The sequence below is a fragment of the Gracilinanus agilis genome, chromosome 2 (genome assembly GCF_016433145.1).
Source record: "Gracilinanus agilis isolate LMUSP501 chromosome 2, AgileGrace, whole genome shotgun sequence".
NCBI lineage: Eukaryota > Metazoa > Chordata > Mammalia > Didelphimorphia > Didelphidae > Gracilinanus > Gracilinanus agilis.
The window spans coordinates 480,949,761-480,963,913 of NC_058131.1; the positions used below are offsets into that span (position 1 = coordinate 480,949,761).

At 36.4% G+C, this 14,153-nt stretch overlaps 1 protein-coding gene across 1 annotated transcript in view; it reads left to right on the plus strand.

Moving 5' to 3' along the window:
* Window positions 1–14,153, plus strand: part of YLPM1 (YLP motif containing 1) — a 57,175-nt gene that overhangs the window by 19,742 nt on the left and 23,280 nt on the right. Inside the window, exons 5-8 of the mRNA XM_044664944.1 lie at window positions 4,865–5,829; window positions 5,863–7,078; window positions 10,939–11,068; window positions 11,855–12,239. Coding sequence (XP_044520879.1) covers window positions 4,865–5,829; window positions 5,863–7,078; window positions 10,939–11,068; window positions 11,855–12,239 — 2,696 coding nt within the window. The remainder of the gene's footprint in view (window positions 1–4,864; window positions 5,830–5,862; window positions 7,079–10,938; window positions 11,069–11,854; window positions 12,240–14,153) is intronic.

The window sequence follows — 14,153 nt, forward strand, 5'->3', positions numbered from 1 at the left end:
AGTTTTAAAATAAATTTACCAAAAACATCAGTGTATCTATGACAAACAAGATAACAAGTTCTGTTTAATAACAAAATCTGGAAGGAAATGATATAAAGGGAAATCCTACTCAAAATAACTACAAAACGTATAAAATATCTAAGAGTTTATCTATGAACACATACTGTAAGCAAAACATAGAGTTGCAAAGCACTTATTTTGGGGGGAGATCTGGAAAGCTATTGACTTCATTTCATTTTTATATCATATTTGAAGAATTTTTTGAATTCTTTTGAGAACTGTTTGTTCATATATTTTACTAAACTCCATTAGGCAAAGGATCTAGTTCTCTTATATTTATTTTCTCTATATATCTTGGACATCAGATTCTTCTCAGAGATAGTTGATACTTTAAAGAAACAAAGAATGGCTTTAAAAATTGGAGGAACATTCATTGGTCATGTTTGGACTGCATCACTATAATAATGTCAGTACTAACTGAAATTATAAATTTGCTGTTATGTCAGTCAAGTAGGCAAGATTATGTTAGAGCTAGACAGTATAATTCATTTGGAGGAACAAAGGGTCAAAATTCTCAAGCAAAATTAAGGAATAAAATAGAAATGAAAGAGTTGAGGGTGGATGGTACTTTCAGAGCTCAGGTTATATTATGAATCAGTAATTGTCAAAACTCTTTGATGCCTGTTAAAAAATAAAACAGTACATCAGTGGAACCAGCTAAGTAAACAAGGACAGAAACCATCAAATTCAGTAACCAAATGCTGAATAAATTTGAGCACATTAAGTACTTGGGAAAGCACTTACTCTTCTGCAATTACTGGGAAAACTGGAAAATAGTTTGACAAATTAGTTTAGACCAGTATCAAAGTCAGACACTTTTCAGAACTATGACTGGGGGAATTATTAACCAAATGAAAGATAAAAGAGATCACAAAAGAAAAATACATAATTACATAAAATTGGAAAAACTTTTGTACAAATCCCATTAATACAACTGGGAAAGAAGAGAACTGTTATATCACATAGAGCTACTATAAATGGAAGACTAAAGCATTTTGCAGTTGGTACAAAATCTCTGCTTCATTTATTTCTGATATGGCTCTCATATCCAAGATATATAGAAAATTATAGCTTTAATAATATAATAATAGCTGACATATAGTACTAACTTAATACTTGTATAGCACTTTATATCGGGCACTGGACTAAGCACATTACAATTATCTCATTTGATCCTCACTAACAACCTGGGAGGTAGGTGCTGCTATTATCTCCATTTTATAGATAAGGAAACTGAGGCAAATAGAGGTTAAACAATTTGCCCAGGAGCATGCACCTCGTAAGTGTTTCAGGTCAGATATGAACTAAGATCTTCCTGACTCCAGATCTGGCATTCTATCCACTGCACCACCTGGCTGCTCTTGATTCTCTAAGGCAGTGATTCCCAAAGTGGGTGCTACCATCCCCTGGTGGATGCTGCAGCGATTGAGGGGGGTGGAGATGGCCACAGGTGCATTTATCTTTCCTATTAATTGCTGTTAAAATTTAAAAAAAAATTAATTTCCAGGGGGCTAAGTAATATTTTTTCTGGGAAGGGGGCAGTAAGCCAAAAACGTTTGGGAACCACTGCTCTAAGGTAACTTTCTAACATTATAAGCTGCAGTAAAGGTGGAGATCTGCATTGATAAAGGAGTTTCTTCAATGAGAATTCCTCATATCAGTGAAATATGGTCCAGAAAAAACTAATGGCCATGCCCCAATGAATAAGTGGTCAAAGAATATAAACAAACAGTTCCTAAAAGAGAAATTATAAAGCATTAATAGCCATATGAAAGATGGCTCTAAGTCACTGAAAGAATGAACTGTTAATACAATTCTTGATTTTTCACTTCATGTTCACAAATTGGCAAAGGTAAAAAAAAGATGGAAAGATATTATTGAAGGTAATATGGGAAAACAGAATACTGTTACTGTGTTAATAAGCTATGAATTGGTCAAACAATTTCCAGTTCTGGAAAGAATTTGGGACTACACTAAAGAACTAATTAAAATGTCTATACCTTTTGAATCAGAGATCCCACTGCTAGGCTTATATTCCAAAGATATTAAAAATATAAAAGTCCCACATATACCAAAAAACTAAACTTTTTTAGTAGAATTTTTTGTGGAATGAAAAAATGGAAGCAAAGTAGGTACCCATTGATTGGAAAATAACTAAACAAATTGTAGTACCTGAATTTGTAAAGCAGGAATTCCTTAATTTTTTTTTTTTTTTTGGCATCAATGGAAAACATATTAAGATTACAAAGGAAACCAAGTATATTGAAACACAGTTATCAAAATATTTGTAAAATAAGTTCATGGATCATGGTTAAGAACTCCTAAATGTAAAGGAATATTATTATAAGAAACAGTGAATTTGGGGGAGCAGCTAGGTTGCTCATTGATAGAGAATCCGGTCTAGGGCTTGTGTTCAAATTTGGCCTCAGACACGTCCTAGCTATGTGATCCTGGACCAGTCACTTAACTCCATTGGCTGACCCTTACCATTCTTCTGCCTTGGAACCAATATTCAGCCCTGATCTAAGATGAAAAGTAAGAATTTAAACTTTTTTTTAAAGGGAAAGAAAGAAAATGAATGTGAAGAATTCAGAGAAGCATGGGCAGACTTCTGAATTGACTCAGAGTGCATCAAAAAGAACCAGGAAACAATATAAGATGACCTATGATAACATAAGTGGAAAGAACAATAAAACAAATGAATGTTGTGTGATTAAAAATTACCAAGTTTCAACACAAAGAAGAGTTGGCCATGTACTTCTCTCTCTTCATTGAAGAGAGAGACTGTGGGTGTGGAAGTTGTATAAAAACTTCCACTTTATTGCTGTTTTGCCTTATTGTGCTGAACTGCCTTTTTTTAAAAATTCTTCTCAAAAATCCTTGATGTAGGGAAGGATAGACTAGAGTGGGGTGGAAGAGAAGGGAATCTATTAAGAAATGAAGGTGATGGAACAGCTGGGTAGCTCAGTGGATTGAGAGCCAAGACTACAGTTGGGAGGTCCTAAGTACAAATCTGGCCTCAGACCCTTCCTAACTATGTGATCCTGGGCAAGTCACTTAACCCCCATTGCCTAGCTCTTACTGCTCTTCTGCCTTAGAACCAGTACAGAGTAGTGATTCTAAGATGAAAGGAAAGGGTTTTTATTTAAAAAGAAAGAAAGAAAGAAAGAAAGAAATAACAATATAACAAGGTAAGATGGAAAAAAGAGCACTTATGAGTCTCAGGTTAGAGAATCTGATTTCAGCTTCAGTTTTCTCATTTATAAAAGAAAGGAGTTGTTCTGCATGGCTTCCTTCCTTCCAACACTATAGAGATCTGATTTTTTTGGTCCTAAATAAAAATTAATTGATAGAAAAAAATTACTAGTTCATAACTATCAGTATTATTGACTAAAGCTTACAAAATGTTTAAACCCTCACATTCCCCTCATATGTTAAAATTACTCTAGTCTTGTATATCCTTATCTCACATGTGGGATATTCTACGGGAGAATGACATACTTGAGAGAGAGCCTTTCTTGGCATCAGGACACCTTGGGTTCAGGCTCTACCTCAGAACACTTCTATAGTGACTCTGTGACCCTGAGCAAGTTGCTTAACTTCTCAAGGCCCTAGGGAACCTTCTGTGAGTTAAACAGTAAACAACTGCAGGATGTCAGCCAGTTTTCATTCTTTCAAGAATCCCAAGAAGAACCACAGCCACAACTTCTGTGGGTAAAGATATTTTAGTACTGAATTACAATGTTCATGTTTCTTTATCACTTCTCAGTTTCAAATACATAGCTAGAAAATATGCGTTTGGCTTTTCTGCTTTCTTCTGATGTATAGCAATGACAAGGAACATATGTGAGCTATGACTTAACCAAACTTGTAATACTTTATCAATCAGGAAACTTTTTTTTTTTATGAACCACAGTTTTCATTTAGAAAGGGGGGAAGTCACCTTTGATTTTGAATAAGATTTTTAAATAAAGCAATTTTTTAATTTTGCTTTTTTAAATTTGTTTTTTTTTTGTTGTCTTTTACCACATTGCCATTTCCTGAAAGTATGGTATTCTCCCTTCTATTGAACTCCTAAGTCCTGAACCAAAGTAACATTTTCTTTCCTGTCACTATAATTTAACCAACTGAAATCTTCTCTTTTCTGTTTCTTGTCTGCTTTTTTGAAAGTTCTAAACTACATATATGAAATATGACTCCAAAACTATCTCCTAAACTTTTTTGTGAAATAACATCCCAAATAAAGCCTGTCGAGCCATTGAGATTTTTATTTTTAAGAACCAATAATGTATCATAGAGCTAACAAGTATTAAAAATCATCTAACTTGTAATACCCATTTGTTTCAGTAGCAACTTGAAAGGTATTACTCAAGATAATGGCTTTGGAGATTGTTACTTTCAAAATGAGAAAACTTTGCTGTCATTGCATAAATTCTATTTTCTAAACTATTCCTTTTTAGGTGTTAACATGTTTTGTAAACCATAAACTTCAGTGTTGTCAAGTTATAATTTGTATGTGTAACAATATTTTTTTCCCTAGAAAATTGAGTGATAGTGACAGGATTTTAGCAATCTCGCCTAATACCTATTTCATAATACTGTTCTAAAGCTGCCTGTGGGCTATAGTTCACCAACCTTCATCCTAGAACACTGGTTTCAAGATGGAAGTTAGTTCATTAGTTCCATAAAAGCTGTTATGAAAAAAACATGGTCTTAAAACACTCAAGGGTCTTAAACATGTAGGTTTTTTCCCTTTACCATACTAATTTAGATTCCTTAAAACATGTCTTTACTTTGTTTATAGGTTTGATGGTCCTCGAGGAAGATTTGATTCACCAGGGGCAAGATGCGAAGGACCAAGACCTAAAGGACCTCGTTTTGAAGGACATCGTTCAGACGGACCAAGACCCAAATATGAAGGGCACCACTCAGAGGGTGCCTCTAAAAGCAAATGGGGGACAATTCCCCGGGGGCCTGCATCTCAGTTTTATATTTCTTCAAATACTTCCCAGGGCCCTCGACAAAGTGGACCTCAGTGGAGAGGATCTAAGCCAGCTTATGGGCAGCAACAACAGCAACATCCACCTAAATCACAAGTAGAATCTCATCTAGGAAACAAGGAACCTTTAATAGACTCCAGTAGTGGACAACAAAAGAACAATAGAATGTCTCCAACTCCATTTTCTCTTACTGCAGATGTGAAGGAATCTAAGTCATTTCAGTCCAGTGAGAAACTAAAAGATGCTCAACATGATGTTCCTCAAACTGAAGTCCAAGCAGGATCTAATGATCCTTCAAATTGGAGTCAGAATTCTCAAAGTATGGAGAAACAAATAGATAAAACTGGTCAGCCTATACCGGGACAATGCCAGAAACCCTTTGTAAACAAATCTTCATCTATTCAATCAACTTTTCCATCAAGAACAGGAGGAATGGATGGAGGAGGAGCACCACCTATGTCTTCATTAACTGCAAATAATGATTTAAAATCTGTAGGTGTTGGTATCCCTCAGTTAGAAAATAACCAGGACAAGGGATTGACCAGGCTAGATAACAGAGATCATAGGCCAGAAGGCAATAGAGGTAACAGTTCATCTTACAGAGGTAGAGGACAAGGAAGAATTGAAGACATGAGGGAAAAGGGCCTGACAAACAGAGGTAGAGGACAAATAATTAATCAGGGACCAGGGATGGGTAAACCAGAAGACATTAGAGAGAAAGTAATTGGCAGAAGAGAAGAGAGTCGAGAGAAGATGGGCAGGCAAGAAGGCAGTCGAGAGAGGATGATGGGAAGACGATCAGGCAGCCGAGATAGAGGATTAGGAAGACTGGGAAGTGGTAGGGAGAAAATTCCAGGTAGTCAGGCAGACATCCAAGATAGGGGGAGAGCTGGCAGCCGGGAAAGGGGACCTCCCCGGAGAGCCAACAGTCAAGAAAGAGGACCTCCTAGAAGGGCTGGGAGTCGGGAGCGAGGGCCTCCACTTCACAGGGCTGGAAGCAGAGAGAGGGGACCACCTCGGCGTCCTGGAAGTCGGGAAAGGGGACTAGGCAGACCAGAATTTGGGAGGGATAAAGGTATACCCAGACTAGAACCTGGTAATGTAGATAAATCAGTTAGGATTGGAGATGGGGAAAAAATGCCCCCTTATCATCGAGATGAAGCATCTAGGGCTCCCTGGAATCACGGAGAGGATAGAGGACATGAAGACTTTGCATTAGATGGTAGAAATGTCCCTCCTTTAGAACGGGAAAGACTTGATGATTGGGACAGAGAGAGGTACTGGAGAGAATGTGAGCCAGATTATCAAGATGATGTAGATCCATACAACAGAGAGGATAGATTTTCACTGCCACCTTCTCGGTCCCACGATGTCGATCGGCGAGGATCTTGGTGGGATGATTGGGATAGAGATCGAGATATGGATCGGGACTTCCGGGATATGGATAGGGAAATGGACAGGGACCGGGACAGAGACCGGGACCGTATGGGAAGACCTATGGATATGTATGACCGAGAATTGGATAGAGAATGGGACAGAGATTACATGAGACCAATGGATGACCAAGAATCACAATTTCATGAACGTGATATTCCTCCACTTCCACCTTTGCCACCCCTTCCACCTCTTCCACCTTTGGATCGATATCGTGATGACAGATGGAGAGATGAAAGAGATAGAGATCACATGTATGATCGGGACCTTCGTGACAGGGGAGAGTTGAGAATTAGAGAATATCCTGAGAGAGGAGAAACATGGCGGGAAAAACGAGATTACCTTCCTGAGCGAATGGACTGGGAAAGAGAACGCTTGTCAGACAGATGGTACTCATCTGATGTAGACAGACATTCCCCTATGGGGGATCATATGCCACCTATTCCCCCATCACACCATTCATCTGAAATGTTGGGAGCAGAAGGAAACCTGGACTCTGATCAGTCTCTTGGAGGGGTAATGGTCCTTAGTCAAAGGCAGCATGAAATAATTTTGAAAGCTGCACAGGAACTGAAAATGCTACGGTAAGTTAACTACTGACAATAATTTGTTGAGTCAAAAAAGTGCTTAAACTGTTTTTCAGAATGGTCTCATTTACTTTGTTGGAATTATCTTGCTTCTCAATTCTTTTCAAGTAGTTTTAATTTGGTGTTTGATACTAATATTTTTATGGAAGATGAAAATTCTTCCTAGGTTGTATATTCCCAGTGAGTTGTTTAGAGGGTTTTTGGGGGGATGAGATGATGTTTTCATAGGGCTAGAGGCATTTGAACAGATAGCGAGTTGAGGTTGTCTGCTTCTGACCACAATTTCTCTTGTACCTCTCTTCTTTCTATGGCTATCACCCTTAGTTTAGCCCCTCATTTTATCTCTTGTTTAGACTGTTGTGATAGCCTTTTTAACTTGAATTGCTGCTTCTGATTCTCTGCTTTCTAATCTGCTGATGTTAACTTCCTAATGTATAGAGATATGACTGACCATGTCATTCCTTTGCTCTAAAAATCTTTAGTGACTTTTTTGTTCCTACTTATCAGTATAACAAGCAAAAGATGAAATGAGTGAGGAAACAAAGGTTTGATGTTCTGAACATATTGATTTATGAAGCAATGCATGCCCAATTGCCCAACAAACCAGGATTGGGCCCTTTCCACAAATTGGTACTGGATCCCAACACAGGGACTTTTATACATTAAAAACAACCAGTGAAATAAGGTCAGTTAATTAAAAGGAAAGAATAAAACATTATCTGATCTGTTTTGTAATTGAATGAAAGATTAGAGACTTTCCAGACTAGGGAAGGGAGAGAGTGAATATGTGTAATTCACTGAATTCAGAAAGGAGATGTCCTATTCCTACCTAAATATTTGTAAACAGCGAAAGAAACATGGGAACAGTGTTTGATCAGTATGGGACCAGTTCTCAGATAAGACATATAGGTTGTTTGAGATATACAATAATGAGAAAACTCTTTACATAAATCTTAGAATATGAGTGCATTCTGGACAGCATAACCTTTGCCCTTGATTAGGGGTTCTCTAAACAGAAAAGGGAGTCTAGTTTCCCAGCCACATAGGGCTAGGTTCAAACAGTGCAATAAAGTATTCTCCCAAATCCTACAGTTGAAAACAATTTTCCTTAGGACAGAAGTTGGATTAGACCCATAACTAAATAGGAAGGGAACTGAGCTAGCTCCAGAATTGAGTCACAAGTTGGAATGAGTGTCCTTCACTTATTTCCCACAATTAACCACTTATCTTATTCCTCTCAATTCCCTCACACTAAAATGCAGGGTTTTAGCCAAACAGGATTTTTGCTCCTTTCTTGTCATCAAGCTTTAGGACAAGAAAGTAATTTTAATGTGACAATGCATTTGTGCATTCCATTCTTTGTACTCTGAATATAAATAGTGCTTTTAATGCCATCAATGCATTTTTCACATTATAACTTATCATTGGCAATTTTTGCGCTCCTCCTTCCTTTCTGTTCCGTACTACTGGATTATAAGCTAAAGCCTGAGAGCTGTCATTTTTCATCTTTGTATCCCAAATACTTAGTAGCACATGAGCCTTTGAATTGAACTAATCCATGTGAATTTGTAAGTTTATGCCCTAAAATTCAAAAATTGAAAATTGTTATTTAGTCTTTTTGTCGATATCTTGCCAGCAAATTGGGTATATTTTTATTTATTTAACTTTTCAAAGGTCAAATTTTTTTGAGTCATGACATTGCCTTTGATTTTTCCCAATAAATAGTTTTTTCTCTACTTTCAGAGGGCAAGTTCTTTTATATTGGATAAGAGAGAATCAGTGCTTACTACTCTTTGTCATAATCTTAAAATGTTATGTCAATTTAGCTCCAGAATTCTTTAACGTCCTTCTTGTAGCAATTTCAACCTTAATCATAAATGGAAGTTTGCTACCTTTATTTGAGGTTATTACTGTTTTTACAAAATGAAATATTTTCTACATTGGAAGGGGGGATAGAATCCAAATTTCTTGACTTCTAGGCTGTTATTACATGTACTGTAATTTACACTGTTAGAACATTAGTCCTGGTTATGGAGTCAGAAGTTTGGAAGTTTTTATTAAATCACTAAAATTTTCCCTAGTATCTCTTCCCTTCACAGGTAGCCACCTCATATAACAATATTTCTAAAGACAAAAAAAAAAAAAAAAGAAAAAGTGAAAAAATCAGCAAAACTGATCAAAAGTGCAAAAATCTGAAAATATGTGTGATCATATTGGCAGATATCCCACTTCTGCAAAAAAGTAGGGTGAAAAGGTCTTCTCATATCCCTTTTTTGGAGCAATACTTGTTTTTTGTAATTTTTTAACATTCACTTTTGGTTTTTTTGTTGTGGCTCTGTTCACATGTAGTTATTGTACACTGACTTCTTGACTCTGCTTACTTCATCCTGCATCAGTTCATATAGATCTTTCTGTGCTTTTTTATATTAATCATATTTGTCATTTCTAATAGGACAGTAATATTTCATTTCTTTTGTGTACCACAGTTTGGTTTCTAGTTGTTTTTTGTAATCACAAAAAATGCTTCTATAAATATTTTGGTGTAGATGAGGACTTTTTTGTGGCTCACTGGGAATATAAGCCTAGCAGTAGGATCTCTGTGTCGAAGGACATTTTAACTCACTTTGTTTGCATAATTCGAAATTGCTTTCCAAAATGGATTGTAATGACTTAGTGTGTCTGTTTTCCCCTGAAACTCCTCCAATGCTATTCCCATCTTTTATCATATTTGCCTTTTTGTAAGGTGTGAGATGAAACATCAAAGTTGTTTTGATTTACATTTATTGTTATTGACTTGGATCATTTTTACATTCAGTTGCTAATAATTTGCAATTTTTTCAAAAGCTATTTGTTCATATCATTTGACTACTTAGCTTTTGGGGAATGTCTATTATTTCTAAGTTTCATTTTTTAATGAAATATTTTTCACCCTTTGCCAAGTATATCATTCTGTATCATTTGTCCTTTTCCCAAAAAAAGTATTACTTTTAATTTGCCAGAAAATTATTTTTCTTTTAAGATTTGCATAGAAATACTAGATGTGAAGTTAATTTATCTACTAGTTTCATATTAGCTTATTGTAATTATAATTATTTTTACCTCATCCAAAAAAGAAATACAGTATAATAAATGACTAGATTGTTCAATACAAGGAAACATTGTACTGTTGTTGTGAAAAGTCAGCATGACATTGTCATATATTAAAAGAAGTATGGCTTAGAATTCCCAAAAGTCTTTCCATATATCGTAAACTTGTTATTATGTCCAGTTTGGGGACACCATTTTAAAAAAATATTCAGAAAAACTAGAAAGAGGCCAAAGAAAATCAAATGGATAGAAAAAAACCTTTGGTGAGGAAAGGTTAAAGGAATGTGATTGGTTTGACAAAAGAAGAGACAGCTGAGGATGTTAGTCGAAGCATGAATTTCTTTTTTTTTTTTTTAAGTTATTTAAAATGCTTTCTTATGGGATAAGACTAATTCATGTTTAATCTTTGGATATAGAGATAAATAAAAAGAGATGGGCTTAGAACATGAAGGCTCAGAACCAGAAAGAAAATACTTGATTATCAAATGGTAAAACACTGAAATGCATGAGGAGATTGTTGAATCTCTGTTCCGATGGTGCCTTAAAGAAGAAAATAGCCGTTGATTTTCAGTGGTTTAGCTATGGCCCTACATTGAGGCAGAGATCACCATCTGTGAAGTCCTTTTGTATTGGGGTACTCTGATTTTTTTTTCCCCTGTGGGAAGTATAGGGAAGGTTGTAAATTTTCTCCTTGAGCCTCAATCTTAGTCTTTATACTTTGCAAAAGGAATAAGACAAGGCATGACTTATTTCTCACAATGTACATGCAGAGAACAGAAAGAACAGCTTCAGAAACTCAAAGACTTTGCCACTGAGCCACAGGCACCTGATCTTCCACCACCGCCACCTGAGCCACCAAGATTGCAGGCTGCATCTTCACGTCCACCAGGAATCTTTCAGGTACATGGGTAAATTGTGTAAGAAATACAATGTATTTTTAGGGTTTTAGACTTAACAAAAAAAAGAGGAAAAAAACCATAGACTAGATGGAATCCTATCTATTTTCTCTCATTCCTTGATTTCTTTATTCAATATAAATGAAAGGTACCAGGGCCAGGTAGGTGGCTCAGTGGATTGAGAGAGCCAGGCCTTAAAGACAGGAGATCCTGAGTTCAAATCTTGCCTCAGATACTTCTTAGCTGTGTGACCCTAGACAAGTCATTGACCTCCATTGTCTAGCCCTTACCATTTTTCTGCCTTGGAACCAATACACAGTTTTTATTCTAAAACAGATGGTAAGGGTTTTTTAAAAGAAAAAAGTACATACACTTCAGGAAAAAGATAATGAAAGGTCATTATATCATAGTAATTTGTGATTGCTTAGTGAAACAGCATTCTACCCACTGGCAGTGAACTCCACTTGCTTTGTGCTGAGCACTCTGTGAGACTTTGGAGCACGGTAGAGGAGAAGATATAGCCTGTGTTTGTTGATATATATTCTTTATGGTCATATGACAAAATTTAATGCTGCTGTGATCCTGGAAAAATTGGGATGATAAGTGTTAGAAAGAAACTAGTGCAAAGGCGTTTGCTTTGCCTTATTGGTTCGTGTCATAAATTTACAACAGAGCTAAGACTACCCATCCCTGGCATTCATACTGTTGATAACAAATCCAGATGTCTTCAAGTATAGGAGCAAGTTCTGATTTTTATATACTTATTAAAATCTCTTTATCTTTTGTAAAGCCTCCAGGATCCTACAGGCCACCTCCTCCTATGGGTAAACCAACCCTTCCAGGGATGAGACAGTCTGCTCCATCAGCAAGACCATCTCTTCCTATGACAAGGCCACCTGTCCCAATACCACCTCCTCCTCCAGTGGTAAAGCCACAGCCTGCTGCTATGGAACAAGAACGTTGGGATGAAGATTCTTTCCATGGACTCTGGGATACAAATGAAGATAAAGGACTGAATTCAGAATATACCTCAGAAACAGGTCCACCATCTGTTGCAATGAAAGCACCACCTATTCATCCTTCTATTCCCCCTCCAAGCCCAATTCCTGTGGTTATGCAGTCAATGTCTAAACCCCCACCAGTGCAGCAGACAGTAGACTATGGCCATGGCCGAGGTAAATAACAATGATTGACTTCTGTTCCTAGTATTAAGGAGAATTTTCTAGTGTCAGAAGGCTTGCTATATGTGATGTATGTGCTCCATACAACTTCTAGTATAACCTAGTTATATTATAGCATATATTTAGCTATTTCTTTTGTATTAAATTGTGAGACCAAACACCTGAAAGTTGTTTTAAAATTTGGACATTTGGTTCCTTTCTTACTGTTTTGTTTTTTAACATTTAATTTTTGTTTTTTTCTCAATTAGATCTGAACAACAATTTTTAACATTTAAAAAAAATTTTTGAGTTCCATATTCACTCCCTTCTTCCCTCCTCACCTCCTTGAGAAAGCAAGCAATTTAATTTAGATTATATATGTGTAGTCAGTTACTTAGAACATTTCCATATTAATCATGTTGCAAAAGAAAACATAGACCAAAAAACCTTAAGGATAATAAAGTAAAGAAAGGATACTTCAATCTGCATTCACACTCCATCAGTTCTTTTTCTGGAGATGGATAGCATTTTTTATCACAAATCCATCAGAATTGCCTTGGATCATTTTATTGCTGAAAATAGTTAAGTCATTCACAGTTGATTGTTATTTAGTATTGTTATTACTGTGTACATGTTCTCCTGGTTTTTCTCATTTCGCTTTCTATGTCTTTCATGTAAGTCTTCCAGGTTTTTTTGAAACCATTCTGATTTCCATTTCCTGGAGTACAATAATATTCCATCATAATTACATACCACACCTTGATCAGCCATTCCCCAATTTATGGGCATCCCTTTATATGACTCTAGATAGCTTTGATTTCTTGTTCTGAAAACTGCCTGTTTGTATCCTTTGACTTTATCAATTGGAGAATGACTTGTAGTCATATAAATTTGATTTATTTCTCTATATAGGTGACAAATAAGGCCTTTTTCAAAAAAACTTGCTCTAAAAAATTTCCTCATTTTTCTGCTTTCTTTCTGATCTTGGCAACATTGGTTTTGTTATGCAAAAAAATTTTAGTTGAATGTAATCAATATTATCCATTTTATGGCCCATAATGCTTCCATATCTTTGTTGATCACAAATTCTTCCCTTATCATAAATCTAACACGTGATAATATTCCCATTCTTACTGTTGTGGTTTTTTTTAAAACCCTTACTTTTTGTCTTAGAATTGATACTTACAGGGGCAGCTGGGTGGCTCAGTGGATTGAGAGCCAGGCCTAGGGACGGGAGGTCCTAGGTTCAAATCTGGCCTCAGATACTTCCCAGGTGTTTGACACCCTGCAAGTCACCTAACCCCCATTGCCTAGCCCTTACCACTCTTCTGCCCTAGAACCAATACATACTACTGATTCTAAGACTGGAAGATAAGGGTTTAAAAAAAAAAAAAAAGAATTGATACTTACTACTTCTGCAAGGCAGAAGAACAGTAAGGGCTAAGCAGTTGGGGTTAAGTGACAGGCCCAGGGTCACAACTAGGAAATATCTGAGTTCAGATTTGAATCTAGAACCTCTTTTCTCCAGGCTTGTCTCTATCCACAGAGCAACCTAGCTGCCCCTAATAAAAAGTGTTTTAATACAAGGAGAAAGGTAGGTGGCACAGTGGATTATGTCCAGCCTGGAGTTAGGAAGATATCTTCCCAAATTTATATATGTCCTCAGACACATACTAGCTCTGTGCCCCTAGGTAAGTCACTTAACCTTGGTTGACTTTAATCCACTAGAGAAGGAAATGGCGAACTATTCTAGTATCTTTGCCAAGAAAACCCCTTGGGCAATATGGACCATAGGGTTATAAAGAGTCACACATGCCTGAATGACAGAATAACCACTACAACAAAAACAATTTAAATACAGAGTTAAAGACTAAAGCTGACTCACAGGTATGCTTGATTGATAATACCAATAGCAAAAACAGCAACTGT